This window comes from Rhinopithecus roxellana, chromosome 19 (genome assembly GCF_007565055.1).
Source record: "Rhinopithecus roxellana isolate Shanxi Qingling chromosome 19, ASM756505v1, whole genome shotgun sequence".
Classification (NCBI taxonomy): Eukaryota; Metazoa; Chordata; class Mammalia; order Primates; family Cercopithecidae; genus Rhinopithecus; species Rhinopithecus roxellana.
The window spans coordinates 7,499,323-7,525,203 of record NC_044567.1 but is presented as its reverse complement, the minus strand read 5'-3'; the positions used below and the strand labels follow the sequence as shown (position 1 = coordinate 7,525,203).

General features: G+C 56.8%; 2 protein-coding genes across 3 annotated transcripts; both read right to left on the bottom strand.

The window, feature by feature from the left end:
• Positions 1 to 1,834: 1,834 nt before the first annotated feature.
• On the bottom strand, positions 1,835 to 10,776 carry SPATA20 (spermatogenesis associated 20). The gene is made up of 16 exons (XM_010386149.2): positions 10,580 to 10,776; positions 9,440 to 9,610; positions 9,276 to 9,340; positions 8,930 to 9,084; positions 8,708 to 8,851; positions 8,407 to 8,608; positions 7,779 to 7,909; positions 7,558 to 7,662; positions 7,265 to 7,339; positions 6,958 to 7,167; positions 6,685 to 6,877; positions 6,196 to 6,364; positions 5,696 to 5,907; positions 3,231 to 3,430; positions 2,368 to 2,448; positions 1,835 to 2,194 (listed from the first exon to the last, which is right to left on the bottom strand). The coding sequence occupies exons 1-16, from the start codon at positions 10,654 to 10,656 to the stop codon at positions 2,024 to 2,026; spliced, it is 2,361 nt and encodes a 786-aa protein (XP_010384451.2). The 5' UTR covers positions 10,657 to 10,776; the 3' UTR covers positions 1,835 to 2,023.
• A 3,914-nt stretch (positions 10,777 to 14,690) lies between these two features.
• EPN3 (epsin 3) lies at positions 14,691 to 25,724 on the bottom strand. 2 transcript variants are annotated; one of them, XM_010386146.2, is made up of 10 exons: positions 25,562 to 25,724; positions 21,371 to 22,071; positions 20,290 to 20,408; positions 19,523 to 19,603; positions 19,169 to 19,297; positions 18,153 to 18,240; positions 17,420 to 17,689; positions 17,140 to 17,250; positions 16,779 to 17,009; positions 14,691 to 16,637 (listed from the first exon to the last, which is right to left on the bottom strand). In XM_010386146.2, exons 2-10 carry the CDS (start codon positions 21,930 to 21,932, stop codon positions 16,306 to 16,308), a joined length of 1,923 nt encoding a protein of 640 aa, XP_010384448.2. In that variant the 5' UTR covers positions 21,933 to 22,071; positions 25,562 to 25,724; the 3' UTR covers positions 14,691 to 16,305. The 2 variants fall into 2 exon arrangements, with proteins under 2 accessions (XP_010384448.2, XP_010384447.2); XM_010386145.2 differs by having other exon boundaries at positions 25,420 to 25,719.
• Between the last annotated feature and the right edge of the window lie 157 nt (positions 25,725 to 25,881).

The window sequence follows — 25,881 nt, the reverse complement described above, 5'->3', positions numbered from 1 at the left end:
GTATAACTGGGTGCACACCCAAGAGGCACCAGCAAAGGGGAAGGGATACTACAGGAACTCTTACAATCCTGCTTCTGAGTGAGATTTATGTGGGACCCTGCCCTCTTTAGAAATTCAAGCACTGCCCTCTTTAGAAATTCAATTCAACTAACCCTTTAAGGAGGTAACTCCTTCTTTCCAACCCATTTACAAAATCCCATCATCGCGTGCACATCTCATCCCAGGAGGGAGAGAGGAGCTGCCGGGCAGAAAGCAGACTGGCTGCAGGGACAGAAGACATCAAGGGCACCCTCCCTCACAGCTGCGCCTGGACCTCCTGCAAGAAGAGGAAGCCTTAGGGGTCCTTATTGTACCCTGAAGACCCCAGAGAGAACCAGAAGTGCTGAGGGGTTGCAGGCCGGTCTCTTACCCTCTCTGGGCCTCGAATATTTATCCATATGAGGCTGAAGGTACCTGCCTCACCAACTCATTCATGAGGGTCAATGGGACGACAGTGGCAAGAGGGCTTGGCACACCGCCCAGACTGTTCCAAAGCCAGGGCTGGGGCTGCCAAAAAGGCCACCTGTGCTTCACCATGCTCCATCCTCCTTCCCTGCCACCTCCCCAGGCCAGGCTCCACTTGTCCAGCTCTCTGACTTCCTGGCAAGGTTGAGTGGGCTCCAGCTAGGAAGGGGCCAGCTGACCTTGTTGGCCGGAGCACTAATCCCCTCCAGATGGGCTGGTGGCTTGCACTGAGGGCCTGGCTGCCCAGACAGAGCTGACTCTGGTCCCAGTGACTATGTGTGGCTGTGTGTGACCGTGTGAAGGGAGCAACTCCATCCAGTCTCCCGGTTCCTTCCTGCTTCACTCCTCCCCACTGCTGACATCCCCCATAAGCAGTGGCCCCACGAAGGCCTTCTTGTCTCTAGTAGCCTCTTTTGGCTCTCTGTGTTGCTTAGCTTGGTGGCTGAGGATGCCTGGCTCAGCCGATTCCCAAAGGCCTCAGAGAGACAGCTCCTCCCCATGCTTCCCCCACTCCCTGTCAGCCCCATCACTCTGCACCTGCCCTTCCCAAAGCAATTGTCCCAGTCCCCATCCCTCAACCCATGGAAGCTAGATGGGGTTTCTGGAGCCTGGGAAGGTGTATGTGTCAAGGACGGGACTCAGGAGCATTTCCCAACATTTAGGGGAAAGGATGAGGTCACAGGAAGACTTTCTCTGCAGCAAGAAGGACTCAGATTTGGGGAAGGACTTCCAACCCAACATGTTCCAAACAAAAGATAACTCTTTCTTTGGATCAGCTTGTATGAAAGCAGATGGATGGACAACATGACCTCCTGCAAGGAGGACTTGCTTCCATCTTTTTGAGGCTGGGGTTAGATGGATACCCCAAAAGAAATGTATTAGTCATGACAATAGCAGCTCCCACAATGCACCAGGGCATATGCAACGTCACCATTCTGTGAAATATGAAAGCTCATATAAAGCATCTCTGCCCCTTCTCCAGCTCAACACAAAAAGACAATGGGGAGGGGAAGGCAGGTTCCCTTCTTAACCTCTTTCTGAGGGCAAGGATTGGGCTTTCCCCCTCCTGGGCCAGTCCACACCCCCATGCCCACCCGTGGGCATCTTTACTTGGTTTTAGTCCCCTGACCTCAGTTCAGGGACTAAATTCATTCAGGCTACAATGACCATGGAGGGGCAGGGGCAGTCTGCTGACCTCTGGAAGATGAAGGAGAAATGGGAGAAGGCAGAGGAGTCAGGTGGGGGCTCCCAGAGGAAGCAGCCCTGAGCTGCTGGTTCCCAGGCTGGAGCCTGAAGCCCCTCCCTCATAAGCAAAGCTGAGGCCCTCAGGTTACCACGGGACACTGTTAAGTTTATTCTAGGGTGAGTGGGTGCCCAAGGGGGGCAGTGAGTATGGCCGAGGTCACCTGGTAGCAGGGTGCTCAGGGATGGCCACAGGTTCTATAGGGCCCTGCAGGGCCTGAGTCTCTAGTCAGTTGGGATGCTTCACCTTCTGCCCCAGACCAAGGGGGTTGGGCAGTCATGGATGTAGCAGTTTTCGTAATTCACAGGGATCAGTGATGGGCATTGAGCAGGCTTGATTCTCACATACATATGCAGTGGCCTGATCTTCCAGTCGTCGGAGGGTACTCAGGAAAGGCAGCTGGCGGGACAGGAAGCTCGAGGGGTCCCCATCAGCCAGAATCAGCACCTAGGGCAGCAGCAGAGCAGGGAGAGTCACCTGCCAGGGTGGGGGGTCCATTGGCAAGGCCCACTGGGGAGTTCCCTCTTCCCAACATTCTGAGGGGAAGGAGGCGTTGAGGAGCTGAGGATGGGAGGGGCAGCTCTAGGGAGGTGGGAGGTGGGGATCACAGGTTCGGGTACCTTGTTAGGAATGTAGACAGAGTGGACGCACTGCACCAGAGCCTTGGTGTCCTTGGCCTGGCGGTCTCCACAGATCACGATCTGACCAGAATAGAAAGGTCACTCCGGTGTGTCAGGGGAGGGAGCGGCTGAGCTCTAGACCACCAGGGTTTCCCCATCCTCCCTCCGCCCCACCCTATATTCCTAAGGAACAGGGACTCATCTCAGCTGCCAGGATGAGTTAATGCTTGGCAAGTGGGAACACACACACACACACATACACACACACTCACATACGAGAATACCGAAGTGGAAATGTCATACATATACACAATGGTACAGATACAAACACGGGGAGACACATACCTGGAAGACCCAAAGCACACAGGGACCCATCCAGACAGACACAGAGTAGTCACACACACACACACAGTGGATGCCTACACAGAGGCAGATACCACACACACGAACAGCAGACACACACGCATGCAGGCAGACACAGAGGCAAACCTGCAGATGGGGCATCCACACGCAGACAGACAAACACACACGACGAACACTCACACCAACATCCCCCTCAAAGGTAGGTGCACAGACACACACCTCAGGGTCACACACACCCGGAAGTACACACACACCAATAACACAGTACCGACAGAAGCAATTACGCTGATACCAAGACGTACAGAGAAACACTTCATCAGCCACCACGGACTCATATTAATTTCTGCCTCCCTGTCTGACAGGTGCCTCCACGGGCCCGCACACACACAGACCTGAGCTCTGGGGACAGCCCAGGAACCCCACCTCCTGTTCCCATCTGCTATCGCAGCCCCAGCTTCCTTCTTACCCGAGGTCCCAGCCCAGGTGCCCTCACCCCCCACCTGCTTGAGGGTCTGCTGCTGGGCTGAGAGGGCGCGGACCATCTCGGGCAATGCCACCGGGACACGGCGCATGCGCTCGGAGAAGGCGGTCAATAGGCACACACACTTGTCCATCCAGTCCTTGTGACCCGTGAAGCCGTGCAGCCGGAGCAGGTTGTGGGCTGACACAGAATTGGCGCTGGGCTCTGCGCCATCCTGGTCTGCAGCACACGGGGAGGCACGGGGTGGGGGTAAGGAAGGGTCATTGAGTCCCAGGACCCTGCCCCAGGACTGTATCCAGGGCCACTTGGGGGATGAGACAGAGAAAAGGCCCTGCCTATCCCACCCCTTCCCCACTCTGGGTGTGGATGCCACTCCAGCAGTTATCAGTACTTTGCTCTCTTTTATGGCTCCCTCCACTCTACCTGTCCTAGCTTCAACTGTTGGTCTCCAGGCTCCCTCCTCGCTCCTGATACCTCTGTCCAGCCACTCAGCTGCTCAAGCTAGAGCAGCACCATCCTGACCCCTTCCTTTCCCTCTCCCTCTGCTTCTAATCCATCTGTGTCTTGCCAGGGCTGCGGCCAGAAGAGATCCAAATCCCACGTCTCCCTATCTCATACTTCCACATGCTCTGAACCTTCACCAATGCCTGCCTGGACTGAACACGACTAATGGCCTCCTAACTGGTCACCTGTTTCCCCTACCCCCACTTCTCTCTACCAGTGGTCAGAGTGACCTCCTTAAACCCATACCAGAGCAGGTCACAATCCACTTAAAACCTCCTTGCCAGCCGGGCATGGTGGCTCACACCTGTAGTCCCAGCATCTGGGAAGCTGAGGCGGGAGGATCACCTGAGCCCAAGAGTTTGAGACCAGCCTGGGAAACACAGTAAGACCATATCTCTTTTCTTAGAAAAAAAAAAAAAAAAGATGACTTCCGTGCCCTGCTGGCCTCAGCATTCTCCTCAGTGCCCTCCAGGAACACGCGGGCCCTGCCCGTCCTCCAGGATACAGGCTGCCTGCTCCAGCCTGTCATGTGCTGCTCCCTGTGCCTGAACTCTCTCTCAGCTTCTCTCTGGCCACATGGCCCCTCTTTCCCTCCAGGCCTTGGTTAAATGACACCTATCACAGGTGTACTCTAATCGCTCCCTAGGCTGAGTTGGGCCTCCTCTGCGGTTCTCTCTCAAGGCCCTTTTGCTCACTCAGTTAACATTTATTAAGCACCTACCATGTGCCAGAACCACACTAGACCCTGGGGATACAACAGTGGCAGAAAGTCCTGATCTTTGAGGAGCTAAAATTTGAGAGTCGGGAAAGAAACCTTTAACCACAGACAAGGCACATGGGTGATAGGGAGCAGGTACACATAGAGCATCCTACTTCACAGCACTCACCACAAATTTTAACTACACATTTGTGCATGTGTTTTTGCATTATTACTGCATATTCGCTGTCTCCCCTACCACACTGTAAGCTTCATGAGAGCAGGGACCAAGTGAGCCTTGGTTAATATCTGAATCCATGGGTGCCAGTTACTGTGCTAAGCATGTTTACAGAATGGCTCAATTCATCTTTACATCAACCCTGTGAGGTAGTACCAATGTTAGCTCCATTTTACTTATTAAGAAACAGGCCAGGCATGGTGGCTCTCGCATGTAATCCCAGCACTTGGGGAGGCCGAGGTGGGCAGATCACTTGAGCCCAGTAGTTTGAGACCAGCCTGGGCAACATGGAGAAATCCCATCTCTACCAAAAATTAGCCAGGCATGGTGGTGCATGCCTATAGTCTTAGCTACTCAGGAGGCTGAGGTGGGAGAATTGATTCAGTCCCAGAGGCAGAGGTTGCTGTGAGCCAAGATCATGCCACTGCATTCCAGCCTGGGTGACAGTGAGACCCTGGAAAGAAAGAAAGAAAGAAGGAAAGAAAGAAAGAAAGAATGGAAGAAAGAAAGAAAGAGAGAGAGAGAAAGAAAGAAAGAAAGAAAGAGAGAGAGAGAGGGAGGAGGGAGGGAAGGAGGGAAGAGAGGAGAGAAAAAAAAAAGGAAAAAAAAGGAAGGAGAAGAGAAGAAAAGGAAGGAAGGAAGGAAGGAAAGGAAGGAAGGGGTAAAAAGGAGAGAGAGAAAGAAAATAAAGGAAAGAAAGAGAGAAAGAGAGAAAGGAAAGAAAAAGAAAGGAAAGAAAGGAAGGAAACGAAACTAAGGCTGAGTTTAGTGGTTCATGCCTGTAATCCCAGCACTTTGGGAGGCCAAGGTGGGAGGATCACTTGAGCCCAGGAGTTCAAGATCAGCCTGGGCAACATAGCAAGACTCTATCTCTATTTAAAAAAAAAAGAAAAGGAGACTCAGAAATATTACAGCAGCCAAAAATCACACCATTAATAAGTAGCAGAGACACAAAGCCAGGAGGGCTTCTGCCCACACCAGCTCTTCACGCATGCTGCACTTAACACCTCCCAGGACCCCAGACTAGCCCTGCACCCCCACTGACCGTCCTTCAGACGCAGGGGCAGGCCAGCTCCCAGCTCAGCCTCACTGCAGAAGTAGCCGCCACCCTGGGAGTCCCAAAAGAGCCTGTCCTGTGTGTCCTGCAGCCGCAGAGCCCACTCGAGCCACGCACTCTCCTGTGAGGCCTCATACAGGTCCAGCAGGCCCCGCACCACGAAGGCGTAGTCCTCCAGGAAGCCCCAGCAGGGTGGGTTGCTGGAGGACAGGCATTAGGGGAGGGGCTGGGGAGAGTCCCAGGAGAGAGGGCCTTTCCCAGAGGAGGCCCGTTCACACATTTGTTCACTTAACCCTCCAGATGAACCCTCTTGGGCAGGTGCCATCAGCCCACTTCCCAGATGAGTAAATGGGCCCAGGGAGGCTACAAACTCACAGCAAGCACCTGGCAGAGCCAGGACTGGAGTCCACATGGAGTGGAGAAGTAGGGCAGAGGTAAGCTGGGGACGTGTGAGGAGACGAGCCCTCCCAGTCTACCCAGTCCCCAACCTGTGCTCCACAGTCCCCCCAGAGCCGGTGTAGCAGGTCCGCATCAGGCGGCCACTGGCCACATCAAACATGTGCCGCTTCAGGAACTTGGCACCATTGGTGGCATAGTTGATCAGCCTGTCTTGGCCCAGGACAGCCCCGGTCACAGCATAGCCTGACACCATCAAGCCTGGAGCCAGGAGAGACAAGTAGTGGTGAGAAGCTGGCCAGGACCCTCCAGGCAACTCCACCCCATCACCTCGGGCCCCAACACCTCCCTGGAGTCATGGGTGATCCCTGAGATCTTGGGCTCCAAAGCCTGACATGGCAGGGTTCCCAGCCCTTGTGCGTGACCTTGGGAGGGTTACTCAAGTTCCTTAAGCCTCTGTTTGTCAACTGAGAGTAATAACCCTAATAAAGGGAGAGTGAGCATTTAGTAGGTGCTGGACAGACGGGGCTTTGTGAAGGGGGATCCTACAGACAGGCTGGGTCTCAGATGTGCCGCCCCACCATTCCAGGCAGCCAGCATCTTGCTGTCCAGGTGCGGCTTGGGCCGATGCTTCCGGGCCTGGAAGAGCTTCTCCAGCCCTGTGTTGAGCAAGGTCCGCACGGCCTCCACATCCAAGCCAAAGCGGGCAGCGGTCAGCTCCAGCGAGTACCGGACGGTCAGCACATTCTGGCCCTGCAGCTCCCCCTTGGGGTCCTGAGGAGAATGGCCTTTATCTGCGAGCTCACACGCCTGGCAGGCTCCAGGGCCTGTCAGGTGACCCCAGAAGTCCTCACCTGACTGGGGCTGATGTTACCAGCCTCTGTGAGGCCGTAGTGCTTCATGAGGAGCTGGCCTGAGGTCAGCGGCTCGGTGGCGCCCAGCACAGGCTCCGGGAGGAGCTGCTGAACTTCTTTGACTGTCCACACATAGTAGGCGCCCTCTTTGGGCCGCATGCCCCGCTCTGGGGGCGAGTCTGCATCCTCCGCGCTATAGAAGCCTCCGGACTGTGGGGAGGAGAGGGTTGGCTGGCCCCAGTCCACAGGGCAGTGGAGGCGCCAACCCCTCCCATAGCCAGGCCCGCCTGCCACCATGGACACACACCCGGTGGCTCAGGCTCCGAGCCACGTACTGCAGGATGCCTTTGGCCACGTCAGAGTAGAATTCATCACCAGAGATCTAACAAAGGGAAGAAAGGAGACTGAACAGAGGTCACTGGGAGGCCCAGGTGGAAGGGGACAACATTCTCCGAGGCAGGTTGGGGATGGAAGTCTGGGTAGTGGGTACATGGGAGGGAACAGGGGATTCAGATTAAGAGGAGCCGCAGTCACCAGTAAGGCCTTGGGAGGGGTAGCCAGAGTGAGATGCCTGTTCTCTGGGCTGGGGTCAGGGATCACCTGGAAGGCCTGCGAATAGGCCACAGCGAGCTGTGCCTGGTCATAGAGCATCTTCTCAAAGTGAGGGACGTGCCACTGGCAGTCTGTGGAGTAGCGGTGAAAACCCTGTACCAGGTGGAATACAAAGCTGGAGGAATACAAAATACAGAGGCTGGAGGACAGCCTCTGCCCCACCCCACAGCCCTCTGCTGCCCCCCCAGGGAACACCCAGTGTCTGTTACCTGCCCCACATGGTCCCGGATGCCCCCGTTGGCCATCATTTTCAGGGTATGCAAGGCCATCTGCTGGGCCCGAGAGCCATCCTGAGTCAGTCGATGGCTGAGCCAATAGGAGAACAGGAAGCTCAGGATCACTGTGGGGGCACCAAGAACATGGGGGTGAGAGAATGGGAAAGTGGGGATAGAGATCGGAGTGGTCAGGAGGCCTTGGGCCAGGCAGAGGCTGGGAGTTCACTCAACAGGCAGTCTCTGAACAGGCTGTGAGGTCAACAGTCAACCCACAGGACAGAAGGTAACAGCCCAAGCCAGAGGTCAGAATATCATTGACTCACAGAGGACCAGAAAGTTACTTGTCCCCCCAGAGCCCAGAATGTCATTAGCCAAGCCAGGGTCACCGGGTCACTGACCAAGTCAGGGGACAGAAGGTCATCATCTAGGTCAAGGTGAGAGGGTCACTGCTGATACCAGCAGTCAGGTCTTCACCGATGGCTACCAACAGGCTAGGGGCAAGGAGGTCACTGCCAGTCAGGAGGACAGGAAGCTACGGGTGAGGCCAGGAGCCAGTAGGTCCCTGACCAGCATAGGAATCAGAAGGCCAAAGCCCGGGCTAAGGCGGGCATGGGGCACTGACCCGGCGTGGGAAACTTGGGGGCCTCGGCGAAGCCACCGTATTCCTCATCGTAGCCCTCGTCCAGCTGCTGGAAGCAGCGATTGTTCATGGTGGCAGCAGAGGGCGGCAGCTGGCGGTCACCCATGCTGATTTCTGATCGGGCCAGTAGGGCAGTGGTGACACGCTGGCTGTTTTCTAGCAGGGTGTTCTTGTTCTGTTTCCACTGCGGGAGGTGGAGGCACACCTGGAGGTCAGCTGGGGAGAGGGGTTCTTCTTTCCTAGTCCCCCACCCTGGTCCCTTAACTCCCCCAGGCACACCCACCTGTTCTCGTATTCTCAGCAACACTGTGCGGAAGCCGACTCGGGTCAAGCCATCCTCAGGAGGGAAATAGGTGCCCCCCACAAAGGGCTGGAGGTTGGGAGTCAGCCACACATTCATGGGCCAGCCCCCACCGCTGCTGGTGGCCTGGCGGAGAGAGGGCGAGGGTGAGGGGAGCTGCCCTGAGCCCATGTGGCGGGCACACTCCCGAGGAGGACTGCTCACCTGCACGAATGTCATGTACACCTTGTCCACGTCGGGCCGCTCCTCACGGTCTACCTTCACGCTCACAAAGTCCTCACTGAGCAGGCGGCCGATCTCCTCATTCTGGAAGGACTCCTCTTCCATCATGTGGCACCAGTGGCAGGTGGAGTACCCGACTGAACAGGGCCATGGGGAGAGGTCAGGGGGCCAGCCACAGGTCAGAGGGAGGCTGGCCAAGTGGCCCTGGCTGGATGGAAGACGTCTTGGCCTCTAGTCTCCTGGAACACCCGCCAGGCCGAGAAGACCCTCCCCCATCCACTGCCACTCCCTGCCCACAACCCCGTATCAGGGAAGGTGGGAGCATTACCTGAGAGGAAAATCGGCTTGTTTTCTTTCCTGGCCTTGTCGAAGGCTTCCTGTCCCCAGGGGTACCTAGGCCCAGCAGGGTGGGACATCACTCAGTAGCCCAGGGGGTCTGGGAGGGGTCTAGGACCCCAGTGATTCCAGGCAGGGCCCCAGGAGAGTGCTCACCAGTCCACAGGATTGTAGGCATGTTGTAGGAGATATGGTGACTTCTCATGGATCAGGCGGTTGGGGACCCTCTGGGGTGTAGACGAAGGATGGCTTCCCTTCCCTCCAGCAGGCATGGGCGCTGAACTACTGACCGTCGCACTTCGGTCCTTGTCCCGGGAGGAGCTACCCCTGGCGAGGACTGGTGCATCAGGCAAGCCGGGGGCCTCCACCCACCTTATCCCAGGCCCCATTCCACTCAGCACCCCAGTAGGACCCCTGCTCCCAGCCCAACCCACCTTTCTGAACCATGGGGGAGACTGTGGCCTTTGTGCTCCCCCTTATGTTTTTTGGGGGGTGAGGAGAGGTGGCTCATTGGGGGCTCCTTGCCAGGTTAGTCTCCCCCAACCTCCTGGACCTGGTGGTGGGAAGGATGGCTGTGAGGTCAGGGCGGGTCACAATGGGCAGAATGGTTCTTGGGGCTCCATTCTTACCCCTCCCGGGGCCCCTCCCTGGGCCCTTCCTGGAGCAGCTGCTTGGAGGCATCTCTCTGGCAGGCCTGGGTGTGGCCCCACCGGAAGGCAGCCCACTGTTGGTGGCTGCACAGGCCAAGATCAGTAGGGTCTGGGACTGGACCAGGTGAGGGACAAACAGAGGAAAGAGGACACGGGGACTGCCTCACTCAACGCCCTCCTGCTGGGATTCCTGTGGGGCCAGGTCCTGGGCCAGACCCCAGGACACCTAAGGAATCAGAGACCTCAGGGAGTTCAGCCTGGAAGTGGGCAGTGCAAGCAGACCTAAATAACGAAAGGTCTATGCAGCAATTAAAGGGCTGTAACAGGGCACAGGGTACTATTGGAGAAAGGCCCTTGACCCAGCATCCAGCGCTGGGGTGCAAGGAAGGCTTCCTGGAAGCGGTGTTAGAACAGTCCCTGGGGAGTTGGCACTGCACTGGAAGGAAGGGGAGGGGAGGGAAGGGAAAGAATGAGGACGGGAGGGGAGGGGAGGAGGACCTTATTGCCAGGGCCAGGTCTCAGAAGCATACCGGAGGTGGGGTGGGGGAAGGGCCAGGCATGCAAGGGTGGTCCAGACAGGCACTGGGGACCGGTGCCCGGGAGACCTTCCACTGAGCCCGCAGGCAAGCGCAGGGAGTGCCCGTACCTGCGGCTAGCGGTGAGGCCTACACCGGCGCGGGGTAGCAGAAGGACGCTGCCCAACCAGGCCCGTGCGCCCAGCATGGCTGCTCTGGGCCGTGGGCCCGGCCGCTACAGATAGGAAGGGAGGGCAGGAGACTGTGAGGGGCGGGTTGGGCACCCACGGAGCCGCGGGCGGGTCTTCGCTGGGACTTGGGACAGTGTGGCTGATCTCCGAGCGTCACCCTGCGGCCGAGCACAGAATTGCAGATCAGGCACTCCGGCCTTGGGAGAACCCATTCTGTGCATAAAATTGGGCTCTGCCCCTGCCTGGGGAGGACAGCACTTCTCACGGGAACAAGGAGAGTTGTGGGATCCAGGGCTGGGGGATGCTAGGGCCATGGGATGCCAGAGCTTCAGCTCAATTTGTCCAACCCCTGCCCATTTTACAAATGAGAAATGAGATGCAAGGCGAAGGCGTACCTTGGCCAGGTCCACTAGCTAACAAGCTTTGTTTTTTGCAACCTCCTCATCTCTAGGTCCTACTCAAATCCTACCCACTCCAGGAAGCCTTCCTTAAATAATACTGATGAGCCCATTTTATGTCTCATAGGTTACACATGGCCTTATTGGCTACATTCAGCCAATATCTATTAAGTGTCTGCCGTCTGCCGCTCTGCAAGGCACTGGGTATACAACGGTGGGCAGAGAAAAACAAGGCTCCTGCCCTCACATGGCTCACAGTCTGTTGAGAGCGGCAGATGCTAACTCAACAGCCATACCGATGAATCTATACACACCCACGTGACAAGTCCGTGAGGGTATGACGTAACAAGTGACCTGATCTGGTGGAAGGGGCAAAGGATGAAGCCTTCCCTGAGGAAATCACATTTGTGAAGACATGGAGGATGAGAGGAAGGAACTTAGAGGGCGCTCAGGGGGAGTGCTGGGGAATGAGGCAGAGGTAAGTTTGTGCAAAGGCCGTGTGGCTTTGTCAGTGAGTGAGGGGTGAGCAACTGCAGAAGGAGGGAAGACAGGGAGTAGATGAGGGCAGAGGCAAAATCTTGGAGAGACTAGTGAACTGTGAGAAGGGGATTTTTATTTTTTGAGATGGAGTCTTGCTCTGTCACCCAGGCTGGAGTGAGTGGTGTGATCTCGGCTCACTGCAACCTCTGTATCCTGGGTTCAAGGCTGGTCTTGAACGCCTGACCTCAGGTGATCCATCTATCTCGGCCTCCCAAAGTGCTGGGATTACAGGCATGAGCCACCGTGCCCGACTCAATTGTTTTTTTTAGACGGAATCGCGCTCTGTCGCCCAAGTTGGAGTGCAGTGGTTTGATCTTGGCTCTCTCTTGCTGAGAGAGGTCCTTTGGCTGACCTCCAGCCCTAGGTTCAAGCGATTCTTGTGCCTCAGCCTCCCAAGTAGCTGGGACTACAGGTGCGTGCCACCACACCCAGCTAATTTTTGTATTTTTAGTAGAGACGGGGTTTTGCCATGTTGCCTAGGCTGGTCTCAAACTCCTGACCTCAAGTGATCCATCTGCCTCAGCCTCCCAAGTGCTGGGATTACAGGTGTGAGCCACCGTGTCTGGCCAGAGAAGGGGATTTTTGATGATAGCAGAAGAGAGCTGTTGAAAGGCTTTAGTCAGGAGGGTGACCTGGTTGGATCTGCATTTTGGAAAGATCCCACCAGCTTCCCAGTGGAGAATGAACTGGAAAGGTGCAAGAGTGAAAGCAGAGGCAGATAGGAGGCTATAGCAGCACCCAGGGGAGATGGGAGAGTGGAGATGCAGAGAAGGGGATGGGCTGGAGGTCGGTCAAGGAGGAAACGACATCAGGATTGGCAGCGACAAAGAAGGCAGTATCCAGGGTGACTTGGAAGGTGGTACCATTCCCTTAAGAGAGGGCATGGGGTGGGGAGCGGGGACAATTCATGGGGTTCATTGCTGGACCTGCGGGTTTGAGATGTGCACATGGAGACAGTGATGACACTGCTCGGAGCACAGAGGAGAGGCTGTCAGGAGAGAGGATTGGGGGTCTTGACTGTTGAGATCATGTGGGTGTGGAGCTGATTCAGGGAGACCGTGCAGCGGAGCAGAGAAGAGGGCTCAGGTCCAGGCTTGAGTGAGCCTGTGAAAGACACAGATAGAGGCCGGGCGCAGTGGCTCATGCCTGTGATCCCAACACTTTGGGAGGCCAAGGAGGGTGGATCACCTGAGGTCAGGAGTTCAAGACCAACCTGACCAACATGGAGAAACCCCATCTCTCCTAAAAATGCAAAATTAGCTGGGCATGGTGGCGCGTGCCTGTAATCCCAGCTACTTGGGAGGCTGAGGCAGGAGAACTGCTTGAACCTGGAGGCGGAGGTTACAGTGAGCCAAGATTTCACTATTGCACTCCAGCCTGGGCAACAAAAGCGAAACTCCATCTCAAAAAAAACAAAAAAGAAGAAAGAAAAGAAAAGAAAGAAAGAAAGAAAGAAAGAAAGAAAGAAAGAAAGAAAGAAAGAAAGAAAGAAAGAAAGAAGAAAGGAGGGAGGGAGGGAGGGAGGGAGGGAGGGAGGGAGGGAGGGAAGGAAGGAAGGAAGGAAGGAAGGAAGGAAGGAAGGAAGGAAGGAAGGAAGGAAGGAAGGAAGGAAGGAAGAAAGAAAGGCAGACAGACACAGACGGGGAGCAGCCAGGGTGCAAAGGAAACCCAGACAGGGCAACACGCCAGAGACGAAGGACAGTGTCTACATGTCAGACTCCTGAGGGGCCAGCCTGGCTAGGACAGAAAAACGTCTACTGGCTTCAGCAACATGGAGGCCATTGGTGTGCTTAGTGGGCGTCGTTCTAGTGAAGTCAGGCTGAGAGCAGAAGTTGACCAGTCAGCTGAGGAGGAAGAGGAAAGGGAGGGGAAACAGAGAAGATGGATGCTTGACATGAGGGGAAAGATGGGAAGACACTGTCAAGATTGATGGAGCTAATTAAGATACATTTCGATGGGAAGGATTCATTTAAAAGAAAGTGGTGGACGCCATCAAGGATAGAAGAGGTGGTGGTCCCGGGTGGCCCTGAGAATGTGGGGTGTGGCAGGCTGTTGGAGAGGTTGGCTAGCCGGAGGGTCCAGCGGGTGCTCGAAAGAACATGTTCTGGCTAGAAGGAATGAGGTTAAGCTCAGAGAGCCGGAAGTCTGCCTTGAATGTAGAGGAATTTGGGGTGATGACAAACCTCCAAGTGTGACCATGGTGAGGGTCACTGAGAGGTCAAGGGGCCGTAAGGTCCTGGGATAATGGAGCGACTTGAACTTGAAATTGAGGTAAGAGCTGGATGAGAAGACCATGAGCCAAGACCGAAGCATCCCAAAAATGAGGTGGAGTGGCAGCCCCAGGCAGGGAGGAGACAGAATGACCTATGGCACCAACCTCCTAGCAGGAGGGGTCTTGTAGGGAGGGACGCAGGAAGCAAGGCTATCAACCTCTTCTTTGTGGGAGACAAAACAGCTCCCCTTGAGAGATCTCAGGGGGATCCAGTTTAGAAGAAGAGAGACTGGGTGCCAGGGCCACAAAGGCTGGGTCAGGGGACAAGAAGGATGGAATCATCCCAGGTTTGGGTGTAGCAGAAGATATTAATAGATGGGTGCTACACTCTGGGTATTGCCTGGCAAAACCAGGAGTGAAAGGTGTGATGGGTTCGTGCCTCATGGTCAGTCTCTGAAGAGGGTGGGCCCTGAGCTGAATGGACACTGGCCTGGGGGCATCCACACAGCAACCTCATCAGGAAGAAACTTCTTTTTTTTTTTTTTTTTTTTTTTTTTTTTTTTTTTTTTGAGACGGAGTCTCGCTGTGTCGCCCAGGCTGGAGTGCAGTGGCGCAATCTCGGCTCACTGCAAGCTCCGCCTCCCAGGTTCCTGCCATTCTCCGGCCTCAGCCTCCGAGTAGCTGGGACTACAGGCGCCCGCCACCGTGCCCGGCTAGTTTTTTGTATTTTTAGTAGAGATGGGGTTTCACCGTGTTAGCCAGGAGGGTCTCCATCTCCTGACCTCGTGATCCACCCGCCTCGGCCTCCCAAAGTGCTGGGATTACAGGCTTGAGCCACCGCGCCCGGCCAGGAAGAAACTTCTGATCACATTTGACAAGTAAGGAAACACAGGCACAGAGACAGGGAGAGGGTAAGTAATTTACTTAAGGTCACAGAGCATAACCACTTATTACTAAGTGATTCTTGTCAGGGTCAAACCTTGGAGCAGAACTTTGAACCCTGTCAGTCTGACTCCTGAGCAGATGTTCTTGTCCATCCTGTCTGTAACTGCCATTGTAGGACTCCCTTCCCCTTCTCCCACCTTAGGAAGGGGAGTGGCATTGTGTCCCTTCACTCACCAACTTTAGTGGAAGGTCATTTGTCCCTTAAAGGGGATGGCGGCTGGCTGCAGGCTGCCTGCAGAGCCAGGCCCCAAGCACTGAGGACACATCAGTGTCCAGTGGTCCAGTGATCAGGGAGCATTGAGAAGCAAAAGAGGCAAGGGTGGTCATAGGGGCCCCTCCTGGATTGATTACCAGGCCTCACCCCACTCTTGGTTTCCCAGACTCCACATAAACCCCTAGAAGGGGTCTGATTCCCCCTCTGTGGCTGAGGCTGAGTTTCTCACCAGCCTTGGTGAAGCAAGGGAGAGGGCAGAGTTAGATTTAAGGTGACTCAGTAAAACAAAGGAGCCTAGGAGCTCCTGCACTTGGCTCCTGCCACAGCCGCATCACGTGCCCCTGACTTGTCTACCCTGCTGCCCCCTGGCTTGTCTACCCTGCTGCGCTCACTCTCCTGGAGGTTGGATCCCTCCCAGGTGAGCCCAGCACTTTGTCCACAGCAGTCAGTCAATATTTGCTGAATTAATTCTGGGGCCCTGCCTGGGAGCTCCTGGCCTTGGAGCCAGACTGTCTGACTCTGAGTTCCAGCCCCGCCCCATGCCAGCTTTGTGACTTTGAGCATGCCATTTAACCTGAGCCTCGGTTTCCTTGCCTGAAAAATGGGAGTAGTACTGGCTGCAAGGTGAGAGACCTGTGCAATCGCCCTGCAGTGGGCTTTGCGCTTGGTTTCATGCTCTGCTGTCCCTGTTTTGAAATTCTTCACACGATTTTGAACAAGGAGCCCTCACATTTTCATTTTGTATTGAGCCCCACAAATTATGTAGCCGGGGTCCTGAACGGAATTAACAATATTATCTACCTCAGAGAGTCGTTGCAAGGATTAAATAAACTGATCTGCTTAGCACATAAGCAGTACCCAATAAATAGGAACAAAGACCTATTGTCTCTTGCTGTTAGTTCAGCCCCAGTGCCCATGTGTGATAAATGAATGAAATGACCGAATTGAGTGACAGCCTGGGAGCGTCTGGAAGCGAAGGTGCCTAGGTGACGGGGGATGGAGGTGAGGGTTGAGAGGAGCTGTAAAGGAAGCGGGGGCAGTTTTGCACCCCGCGTTGTGCAGCTGCAGTTTCCTAGACAGCCGGCGATCCACGCTGTGGTCGAGACCCGGCCGCCACACCTCGCAAAAAGTCCACTTGGTGGGAGCTGAGAACGAGGGTTCCAGTCTTTATTATGGGGGCGTTCAGTCTCTAGCTCCCGGGCCGTGGTCCACGTCCAGCTTCCGGAGCCGACGCGTGATTCCAGCCGCCACTGGTTCAACTACTCACTAGCACCCGCGCCCCGCCCAGCCCCGGGTCCGGAGGCGGGGCCGCGGGGCGCCTGGCGCATGCGCAGACCGGCCCGCGGCGGGGTGGCGCTCAGAGGAAGGGGTTCGTCCCGGTGTGCCGGGGCGGGGGCTGCGGCCCGGCTGAGCTCCGCGTGGGCAGCAGCGGCTGCGGCAGGCCAGCTGGGGGCGGTGTGAAGGCGCCGGCCTGCGGGAAGACGCTAACCGAGGCGGGGAGGGTCAAGCCGGCTGGCACGCTACTGAGCGGGAGGGGCAGAGAGGCGCTGTAGGTCATGGAGCCCAGGGGCGCCCCCACGGGCCCGCCCGCCAGGCCCAGCGCCGGCGACCCGGTGCGCATCTGGTTTAGCGTTGGCCTGCCCGATTCGCCCGCGCCGAACGGGTTGGTGGGGGACGGAGCGCTGAGACCTGCAGAACGAGAGTGGCTTGGAGCGACCCGGGATTCAGAGCCCTACACCGGGAGGTCTTGGAAGTTGGGAAGGAGAGTGAGCTCCTCCGGCCGAGGCTAGGCTCTGAAAGCAGGAGCCCCTGGGTTGAGGAACGTCTTACCTGTCAGAAAGGGGTTCCGGGTCTTTGCAGCCTGGGGTGCCTTGACCAACGAGTCAAGGTTGACCAAGGAAGAGGCCGAAGGGCCCAGGAAGGACTCGGGAGTCCGGCAAGCTCGGGCCTCTTTGCTTGGCTGGGTTAGTGCTTCCCCTAGTATGCCCAGGTCCAGGGCATCTGGCTCCTTCGTGCCATTTTGCTTGGAACTGGGGCTGGGATCGCCAAACAGGTCCAGCTCTGGAATACAAATGCTAGAGCTCATTGGTGAGGAGAGGGATTGGCGCCCGATGTGGGAGGAAGAGGACAGAGGCTGCTTGGGGTGGGCCCCTTGTTCCCCAGAGCCTCACCATCCCCTTGCCCTGCTTACCCGCAGGGCTACTGGGCTTCCCAGAGGGCAGGGCCTGCTCCAGCCCCTCCTTGATCTCTGTGGATTCCGGAGGTTTGGCAAATGGGTCAAAGGCCGAGGCAGCACCTACAGCTGGGGGAAGAGAGAGAGGGAGAGGAGATGGATTGGCAAAAAGGGCAGGTGCTGATCTAACCCCTTTCCAGAGAAGCTGCCCTCGTAACACATAGAGTATCTGCTGCCCCCTTGGCTCTGCCTGGAAGTCCTTCTGCCCCTCATTCACACGCTCTGGCCCTCTTCTTACCAGGTGTGTCGGAGGTCTCAATGGAGGCTCCCCAAGGGGCAGCCCCAGTGCTGGGGAGTTTGTGGTGGGGAGAGTTCAGTGCCCAGGGGTCTGTGGTGGGGGGCCCAGCAGGCAGCACTGGGGTCCTGCCCCAGGGCTCAGAGGAGGAGAGCATGGGAGTCAGATCCCACGGCTGGCTTCGGGACAGGACGGTTCCTGAGGGGATCGGAGACCAGGGGTCTGCAGAAGGCCCCCAGGAGGAGCCACTGGCCTCTGTGTTCCGCCTAAAACCTGAAATGGGAACAGCATAGACATGATCCCAGGCCCACCCTTATCCCTCGCCCAGGGCGCTTCCCAGTTACCCAGCCCAGATCGGGAGGCAGGGGATCCATGTCACAGATGGACTGTGGCCTCAGGACCACCCAGCATGCTGGAGCCTGTATTTGGCAAGTGGCCCCAGGAACTGGGACCTGCAGGTGTGGGTGACTCAGGCCACCTTCCCAGGCAGGGACATGCTGAGCAAGTGAGTGCAGTGAGAGCACATTTGCTGCGTTTCCTAGGAGCTGGGCCCTTCAGACATTCTCCATAGCCCTCACTATGAAAGCCTGTCCCACAGGCGGCGGAGGCTCAAGGTGGTGAGTGACTTCCCCGGTGACACTCAGATGTCGCGGGGAGGTGCTTGGCCCAGCAAGTGGTTGGGAAGGAGGGGGCATTCAGGCCAGCCTGGAAGTCTCTTGCAGCCCTGCATGCCCACCTGGGATGTCCCATGGGTCAGCAGAGCAGTGTGTGGAGGGCGGGGCCAGGGCAGGTACGAAGATGTCAGCCAAGTCCAGGATGGAGGACTGTGGAGGGGAGAGGCAGCCGGGGCTCAGAAGTGGGTGGGGCCTGGAGGGAGGGCAGGCCCTGACCTGTCAGGCTAATGCCAGCTCATTCTCTTTATTCATTCCATAGATACCTATTCATGATCCCTCACCTCGACATAGTGCTTTACAGTTTATAATGTTTCTTCATCCACAGAGTACCTGATTTTCATAACAACCCTGTGAGGTAGGTAGGGCAGGTGATGTACCCATTTTATGGATGAGCCAGCCAGCGCACAGAGGGTGGAAGGGGTTTGCCTGAAGTCACAGAGCCAGGAGAGGCAGAGCTGGGATAGAATCCAGGCCAGCAGAAAGGGGCAGGAAGGCCAAAGGCAGATGTTTTTCAACCAGCCTACCTCCCTAGGTCAGTGTCCAAGAGAAATTGGCCACAGTGAACATGGGCGGAAAGGAGACCACAGCACCCGGGCATGGCATGGACAGCTTTGGAGGGCAGCCCTGCACTCAGCAGCTGCCCACTCCCCATGTGGAGAAAATATGTCCATGAGCCCGTGGTGTTTTCAGCACCATGTCCCTGGGCCCACCTTAGTCTTGATCGACAGTATCATATAATCCTAACATGTCAGAGCTGGAACTATCCAATAAGCACACTGTGCAGAAGGGGAAACTGAGGCCATGACAGTGACATGCCCCGTCATAGAGTAAGTGGCAGCAAATTCAGAACCCAAATCCAGGGGTCTCCGATCAGGATCCCTTTGCATCCCACTTTGCTGTTAACTCAGTCATCAGCCCATGCAGTGTGGGACTAGGGCTGCTACATCCCCACACCTGTTTCATCTAATAAACATGTCAGTGCTTACTATATGCCAAGCACTGCTCTGCTCTCTCTTTACAAATACTCAGTCCATGTCTTAGGCCCTGTCCATCCCACGCACCCCAGCCCACTCCCTACCTGGCTGGTTTTTAGTTTCTCCTCCTCCTCTCTCTCTTCTCTCTCGGTCTCTCTGTCCCGCTGATGGTGGACGGCAGGCCCTGCACCATTGGCCATGGGGGAGCTATCACCCCGCCAGGATCTCACCTCCTGCAGAAGGCACAGAAAGAGTCAGGAGCATGAGCAGCACCGGCTGGAATCCAGGGACCTGTGCACCCGAGGCTGGAGTCGAGAGAGTGCAGGGTGGGAGGCAGCTGAGAGGTTAGGAGCAGTAGGGCCACCGGGTACAGCAGGAGGAGCCTGTTAGTGCCCTGAAGCACCTCCACCACCAGCAGCAGCAGCAGCACCGGCGGCCGGGAGGGCTCAGCCCACTACCTTCTCGTGCTCCTGCCGGCTCAGGCGCAGAGCCAGCTGCAGCTGCAGGTCCTCATCCCTGTGGGAGGCTGGGGGGACAGGCTGCGGAGGAAGAGAGGTGTGAACTTGGCCCTGTACTCCCACCTTGGGACCGGAAGGGCAGTATAGCCCTGCCTGGGTCATGGGGATGGAGAGACAGATGCCCAGCCTCAGTATGCATGGGCCGTTTGCCCCTCAGTCAGCAGGGTGGGTGTGGTCTTCTCCCTGCCTGCATCTGAAATGCAGTTTAAAGATCAGGAAGACTGATATTTTGCTTCTGAATCCTCTGAGAGTTCGCTAGGCCCTCCTGTGTGAGGCCCAGCTGCTTCCTGCCTGGTCTTCCTGGATCCACAGAGGTAAAGGCAAAGTTGATGATATTGGGGGCCCATCCTTGTCTCCTCAAAAGGATAGCTGGTGGGCAGGGGCGGGCAGCGTATCCCAGTGTCTCCTAGCAATGTCTGAGCTCACTCACCCCTTCCACCATGAGGTGGTAGCAGGCCCCCCAAGACACATCAGGTGCCCCTAATTACACATTTGCTACTCTTTCCAGGCCAGGTGGAGAGGACTGGAGGTGGGCAGGCAGTCCCTGCCTGCGACAAACCGACAGAGACAGTGGGTCTTGTGCTGTCCTTGGTTGGGCACAGGAGTGGGGCTTCGGATGACAGAGCCTGAGTCAAGGCTGAGGGGCTCCCAGGCATTCTCCCTCTAGCCCATCCCCTCCCCACCACATTGGGGTTGCGTGGCCTCACCTTCTCTGCCTCCTCACGGCTCATGGCTAGGGCCAGCTGCAGCTGCAGTTCCTCTTCCCCTGACGTCTGAGGCCGGGCCTGCTCCAGGTCAGAGGTATAGCGGGGTGACGAAGAGGAGGCTGCAACGACCATCATGTCTCTGTGACCACACGATTACCCATTAGCTTCCACACCCCTCTGCCTCCCAGGAAGCTGAGGCTCAAAGAAGAGAACTGAGAGGGGGGAACAACAGGTCGTGGAGGCCCCCGTGGGCCAGGCAGTGTGCTGGGCACTCTCTGTAAGTTCCCCATCCCACCCTGTCCCGGTGGGACGGCTCCAATCCCTCCTTAGCAGATGCACAGGCAGCACTTAGGGCACCTGACCAGGGTCCTCAAGCAGAACTTGAACCCAGGTGCCCTGACTCCAGCTCTTGGACTTCCAGATGGACCCTGTCCTGCTTGGGAGCAAGGGAAGTGCAAGGATAGGAGGTTCTAGTCCAACGAGGTCACAGCCTCACAGCCCTCAGCAAACTGTCAAGGGCTTTATGGAAGGCGGGCCATTCTGAGTATTCCTCAGATCGGGGAAGCCCCCACGACTCAGGGCAGGACAGTCAGGGACTGTCCGGCAGCTGCCTTCAGGTGGGGGGGATGGAGGGGAATGTCATATGTCTGGGCACGGGATAGAGGACATTCCTGAGCCTGGTCTCATTTCATTCTCAAATCAAACAATGGAGGTAGGTGAGCTTATCTCCACTGTACAGATGAGGAAACTGAGGTTCAGAGAACTGGTTGCCCAGGTCACACAGCTTGGAGGAAGCAGAATAAAGAATGCTATCTGTCTCCAAACCCATGCTTCCACCATCACACCATCCTATCAGGCAGCTAACGAATGATGATGAATCTATAACAACATTATTATCTGAGCTAACTTGTTGAGCACCTCCTATGTGCTGGGTGTTGTGCCTTGCATGTTACATTCCTTATGTCTGAATCCTCGTAACACCCCTCAGAGGTAGGTATTATGAACCATGGCTTGGATTGCAGAGCTAGGATTGGAAGTCGGGCCACCTCCCCATCCCAGCCACACACCGGGGCTCACTCACAGTTGTAGGAGGACGGAGAGCCCCGGGAGCGGCCGTAGTCCTCGCCGTAGCGGCGGCTGAAGCCCAGCTGCCCACTGCCAATGCCGATGCCCTCCAGTGCCATGCGCTCCTTGGTCTTGAGGGCATGGGTTCGCTCCTGCCGCAGCCGCTCCTCATCCTTGAGCAGGGCCATCACTTGCTTGACCTTCTCACGCACGTTGACGCCCTGGTCCTTGCCATCGCGGTCAATGTACTGGAAGTCCTTGAGTGTCTGGATGGTGTAGAGGTTCTCGCGGCACTGGTGGGCCACCCGCTCAGAGCCTGTCTTGAGCAGGTAGTCCAGCAATGTCAGAGCCTTGTACACGTGCCGCCAGTTCTTGCCGCTGTCATTGAGCCGCCGCCACAGCATGCCCATGACCTCGGTGAAAGCCACCGTGTTGAAGGTCAGGTCAGCGATCTCAGACATGAGCGAACTGGGGGGGCCCCAGGGGTCATTGCTGGTGGCCTCGCGCACCTTGATTTCCGCCTCGGAATAGTTGTGCACGATGTTCTTCACCTGGCGCCGGAGCGCGGAAGTCGTCATGGCTGGAGACTTGGAGGTGGGTGGCCCTCGCCCCCACTGGAGATGGAGGGCTGAGGGCCACTGTGGTGAGGTCACGGTCTCGAAGGATGGGCCGCTGTGTTCTCAGCAGAGCAGCTGCGTCCTTGGGTTCCACATGAGGCTGAGGAAGAAAGGGCCAGGAATTCAGGGGCAAAGGCCTACCTTACAGGTCACTCAGCCACTGACCAACTAAATGAGGCCTGGCCAGAGTGTCCCTGCCTCCAGGGATAGCCTTCAGCGGCACATGTTCTTATTTCACTTATAATTCAGCAGGCACTTGGAGCTTTGCATGCTCATCTGTCTATCTTCACAGTCACACCACAAAGATGCTATTATCGTTGTTTCCATCCACAGATGGGAAAGGTAGGGCTTAGAGTATTAAATGGGCCTGGCACAGTGGGTCATGCCTATAATTCCAGGACTTCAGGAGGCCGAGGCAAGAGGATCACTTGAGGCCAGGACTTGGAGGCTGCAGTGAGCCATGATCGTGCCAGTGCACTTCCACCTGGGCAACAGAGCGAGACCCTGTAATATTGAGTGACTTGTCCAAGATCACAGAGCTGCTACATGGGGGACCAAGATGACCCTAGGAAGCCCCACCTAAGAGTGCGTGGCCTCATAGGGGAATGCTAATGGGATTCCAGGAAAGCTCGCTTGCCTTGCTTCTGTTCCACCACCGCCTCTGTTTCTGCTGAGATCTAGCTTAAGACCTGTCCTTCCCAGCTCCTCAGCTCACTTTTCTCATATTGTTAATTTTTGTAGTTTGGTGCATTCAACACCTATTTCCTGGAGGCCTTTTCTGAGCCAGGCATCATGCCAGGCACAGAACACACGCCTTGGTCCACCCACGTTCAGTTGAGAGGGTACAGAAAATCACAGTCCAGTGTGGGAGTGCAGAGCTGCCCAGGAAGACCCAAGCCAGGAAAATCAGGGGAGACTTCCTAGAGGAGGTGGTGGCGGAGCTGAGATCTAAGATCCAAGGGAAGAGTAAGGAGGAGTGAACCAGCGAGTCAGGGGAGGGCAGCTCAGAAGAAATGCTGTGAAGTGAGCCAGAAGGCAAGAGAGCAAGGATCATTTGAGGAAGGCTGCCCCTCAGAGATCTGGCCACTGCCAACACTCCTGCCTGCCACCACCACTGCCGCCCCCCACTTACACATGAAATTGTTGAGGTCAGAGAAGGGATGAGACCTGCCCGTGTCATATGGCACGTAAGTGGCAGAGCCTCGACTAACATCTAGGCCTCCAGAAGACTAATCCAATCCTTATTGTCAGTGTTACCCAGCTTAGTCATTAATTCATCGGATTGCTTTACTGTCTCAGTCCCACCTTCTCAGCTAGAATGGAAGCTCTCTGAAAGTAGGAACAGTCTGGGTTCTCCAAAGCTCCAAAGCCCCAAAGCCCTGGCCACATGGTGGACCTCTGCTACCCCAGCAGGGAGAAGAGCCAGGCCAGCCCAATTCGCCCCTAATAGCCGCAGGTCCAAGCTGTCTGCTGAATACAACCCCAGGCCCCAGGTCCTCCCAAGGCCCTTTCAGAAACCAAAAGAGGAATTCCCTGACCACCGCCATTCCTCCCACACTAGCGCTGGTCTGTGCATGCACACACACACTGGCTGGGCCTGCAGAGCTTCCACTTCCCCCGTGAACTCTCCCCCACCCACCAAACAACTCTCGGCTCCACCCTCCATCCCAGCCCGTGCCCCAGCTGGTCCCCAGGCTGCCAGAAGCAGGAATGAAGGAGACCTTCCCCCACCCGATACCATGTTCCTTCCACCCCAGCCCCGCCAGTGCTGGGCTCAGTTCAAAGCGGCCCCACGCTTTGAAAACACGCCTTGGCAGGTTTTGTTTGGGGCCCAGAGAATAGGATCCCGTGGGAGCAGACGAGGTGGAGAGTGCCTGGCCCACGGCGCAGCCTACCTTTTGTCTCCTGTCTGTCTTTCCTTCCAGCGGGTGATGGGCCTTCTGTGGGGATGCCATGGCCACAACTTGTTTAACTCCTGCCCTCCCCCTTGCTAGTGACTCAGACCTGCCTTCACCTCCCCATCCCGTGGCTGGGGATGGCAGAGTCAAGGTGGGAAATAATGTGCACCAAAGCCCGCCCAGTGCACACCCCTACCGGCTGGCCACTGGAAGTAGCAGAACCAGTCGAGCACTGTGACTCCACCAGAGCCCTACCTGGACCTGGCTGCCCTGGCCTTCCGGCCTGGCCCGGGTAGGGGCACCAGCCTCTGGGAGGGGACTCTCGGTGTGGGCCCAGCGGCCCCGTCTGGACCTTGCTCACAGAAGGTGGGCGTTCTCTGCACACCCCTGCAGGGGCTGGGGGAAGTGTGGGGTCAGAAACATGGGGAGGCACCTTGATATCCCTTCTCTGGAGTTTGAGGGAACATGGTGAGGCTGCCAGAGCACAGAGAGGGGAGGAGGAAAGGAGGGAACGCAGGAGGGAGCAGCTGGGAGCGCTGCCAGCAGTGTTACACGCAAAGGGTTTTATCGAACACAATATGCCCAGAAATAAAAGGGAGTGAAACAGAAACCCAGCGGCCGATAAGGCAGTGGCGGTAGCAGCAGCAGCCCTGGGCAGCTGGAGATGGAATTACCGCAGTGACCTTGAGCCAGACCCTGTCAGGTGGAGGGAAGGGCACAGAGAGGGCAGGGCCTGAGAATTCAGAGATGAGGGAGAGGACAGAGGAAGGAGGCGACTGAGGGGATGGGAGCATGGCCAGCAGGCGGTGGGATGGGCCACGGAGTATCAGCTCTCGCCTACATACAGGGTCCCAAGGAGAACTGCGCAGTAGGGAAGGGCTGCTCTTCTCAGGGCCTGCAGGATGGGGGGATCTGGAGAGCTTCCCAAAAGTCAGGACCGAAAAACGCAGATCGCTCGTCCCCAGCAAGGGCTTCAGAGAAACGGAAAGAACCCAAATCTGTCCAGTCACACGTGCATGAGTTTGCGCGGAGTCTGTGTACCCACCAGCCCAGCCCACACCCCGTTCCCGTCCTCTGCTAAGGTGGGCTCCAGCCCCTGCCTCCAAATCAGGTCCAGCCTGAGCAGTGGGTTATGATAGTGCCCTTCTTGATGCTGTAGGAATGGGGGTGAGCTTTAGCTCTAAGCTTCTGGCCACTGTAACAGCTGCCTCCTGGGAGCACAGGAGATGGGGGAGGGGGGCTGCCCTGAGGCTAGAGGTGTACAAGAGGGGCTGAGGAAGAGGAAACAGCAGAGATGTGCAGAAGGAGTCTGTGGGGAATGCCACCAAGGATGCTAATTCCCAGGATGGACGGGGAGGGGGCCCTGAGTCCCTTTCTGGGGGCTGCAGGGAGGGAGGGGTGGCAGGAAAGAAGCCTTTAGGTCCTCTACAGTTCAGCCTTCTCCCTCGCACCTGGAAAAGAGACTAAGCCCCAAGCCCACTCTTTGCTCCCCACCAACTCCCACCTTCCATGCCGCCACTGCCAGGGAGGGGGCCAGGGAGGAAGCTTACCTCCAGTGTGGGCTCCCTCGGCCCCAGCCCCGGCCCGGGTAGCCTCTGCAGGTGACCCTCCAACCTGTGCAGCAGGGGAACGGCACAGCTTCGGGAGCGTCTCCAGAGCCATCCACCATGGACCCTTGTCCCAGAGACCCACCTGCTCCCAGGAGGCGCAGACCCCTCAGAGGGGCAGCGGCAGGGTCCCTGGAATGGGTAGCAGCTCTTCCCGCATGCGTTTGCCTCCTAGCCAGCGCCAGGCAGCACTCCGAGGAAAGTTGCTCAGCTGGCCCGGCAGGTCTGCCTCAGCAGTAACAGGACACAGGAGGAAGCGCAGGGCAGGTTAACCCCTTCCTGCTGGCCAAGCAGGTGGTGCATTGAGAGGTGGGGGACCTGCCTGTTGGCCGCCCCCAGGAAGTGCAAATCTGGAGCTAGTGCTGGCAACCCCTCTGCTTTGAGTTAACCCTTCCCCTGCCTCTT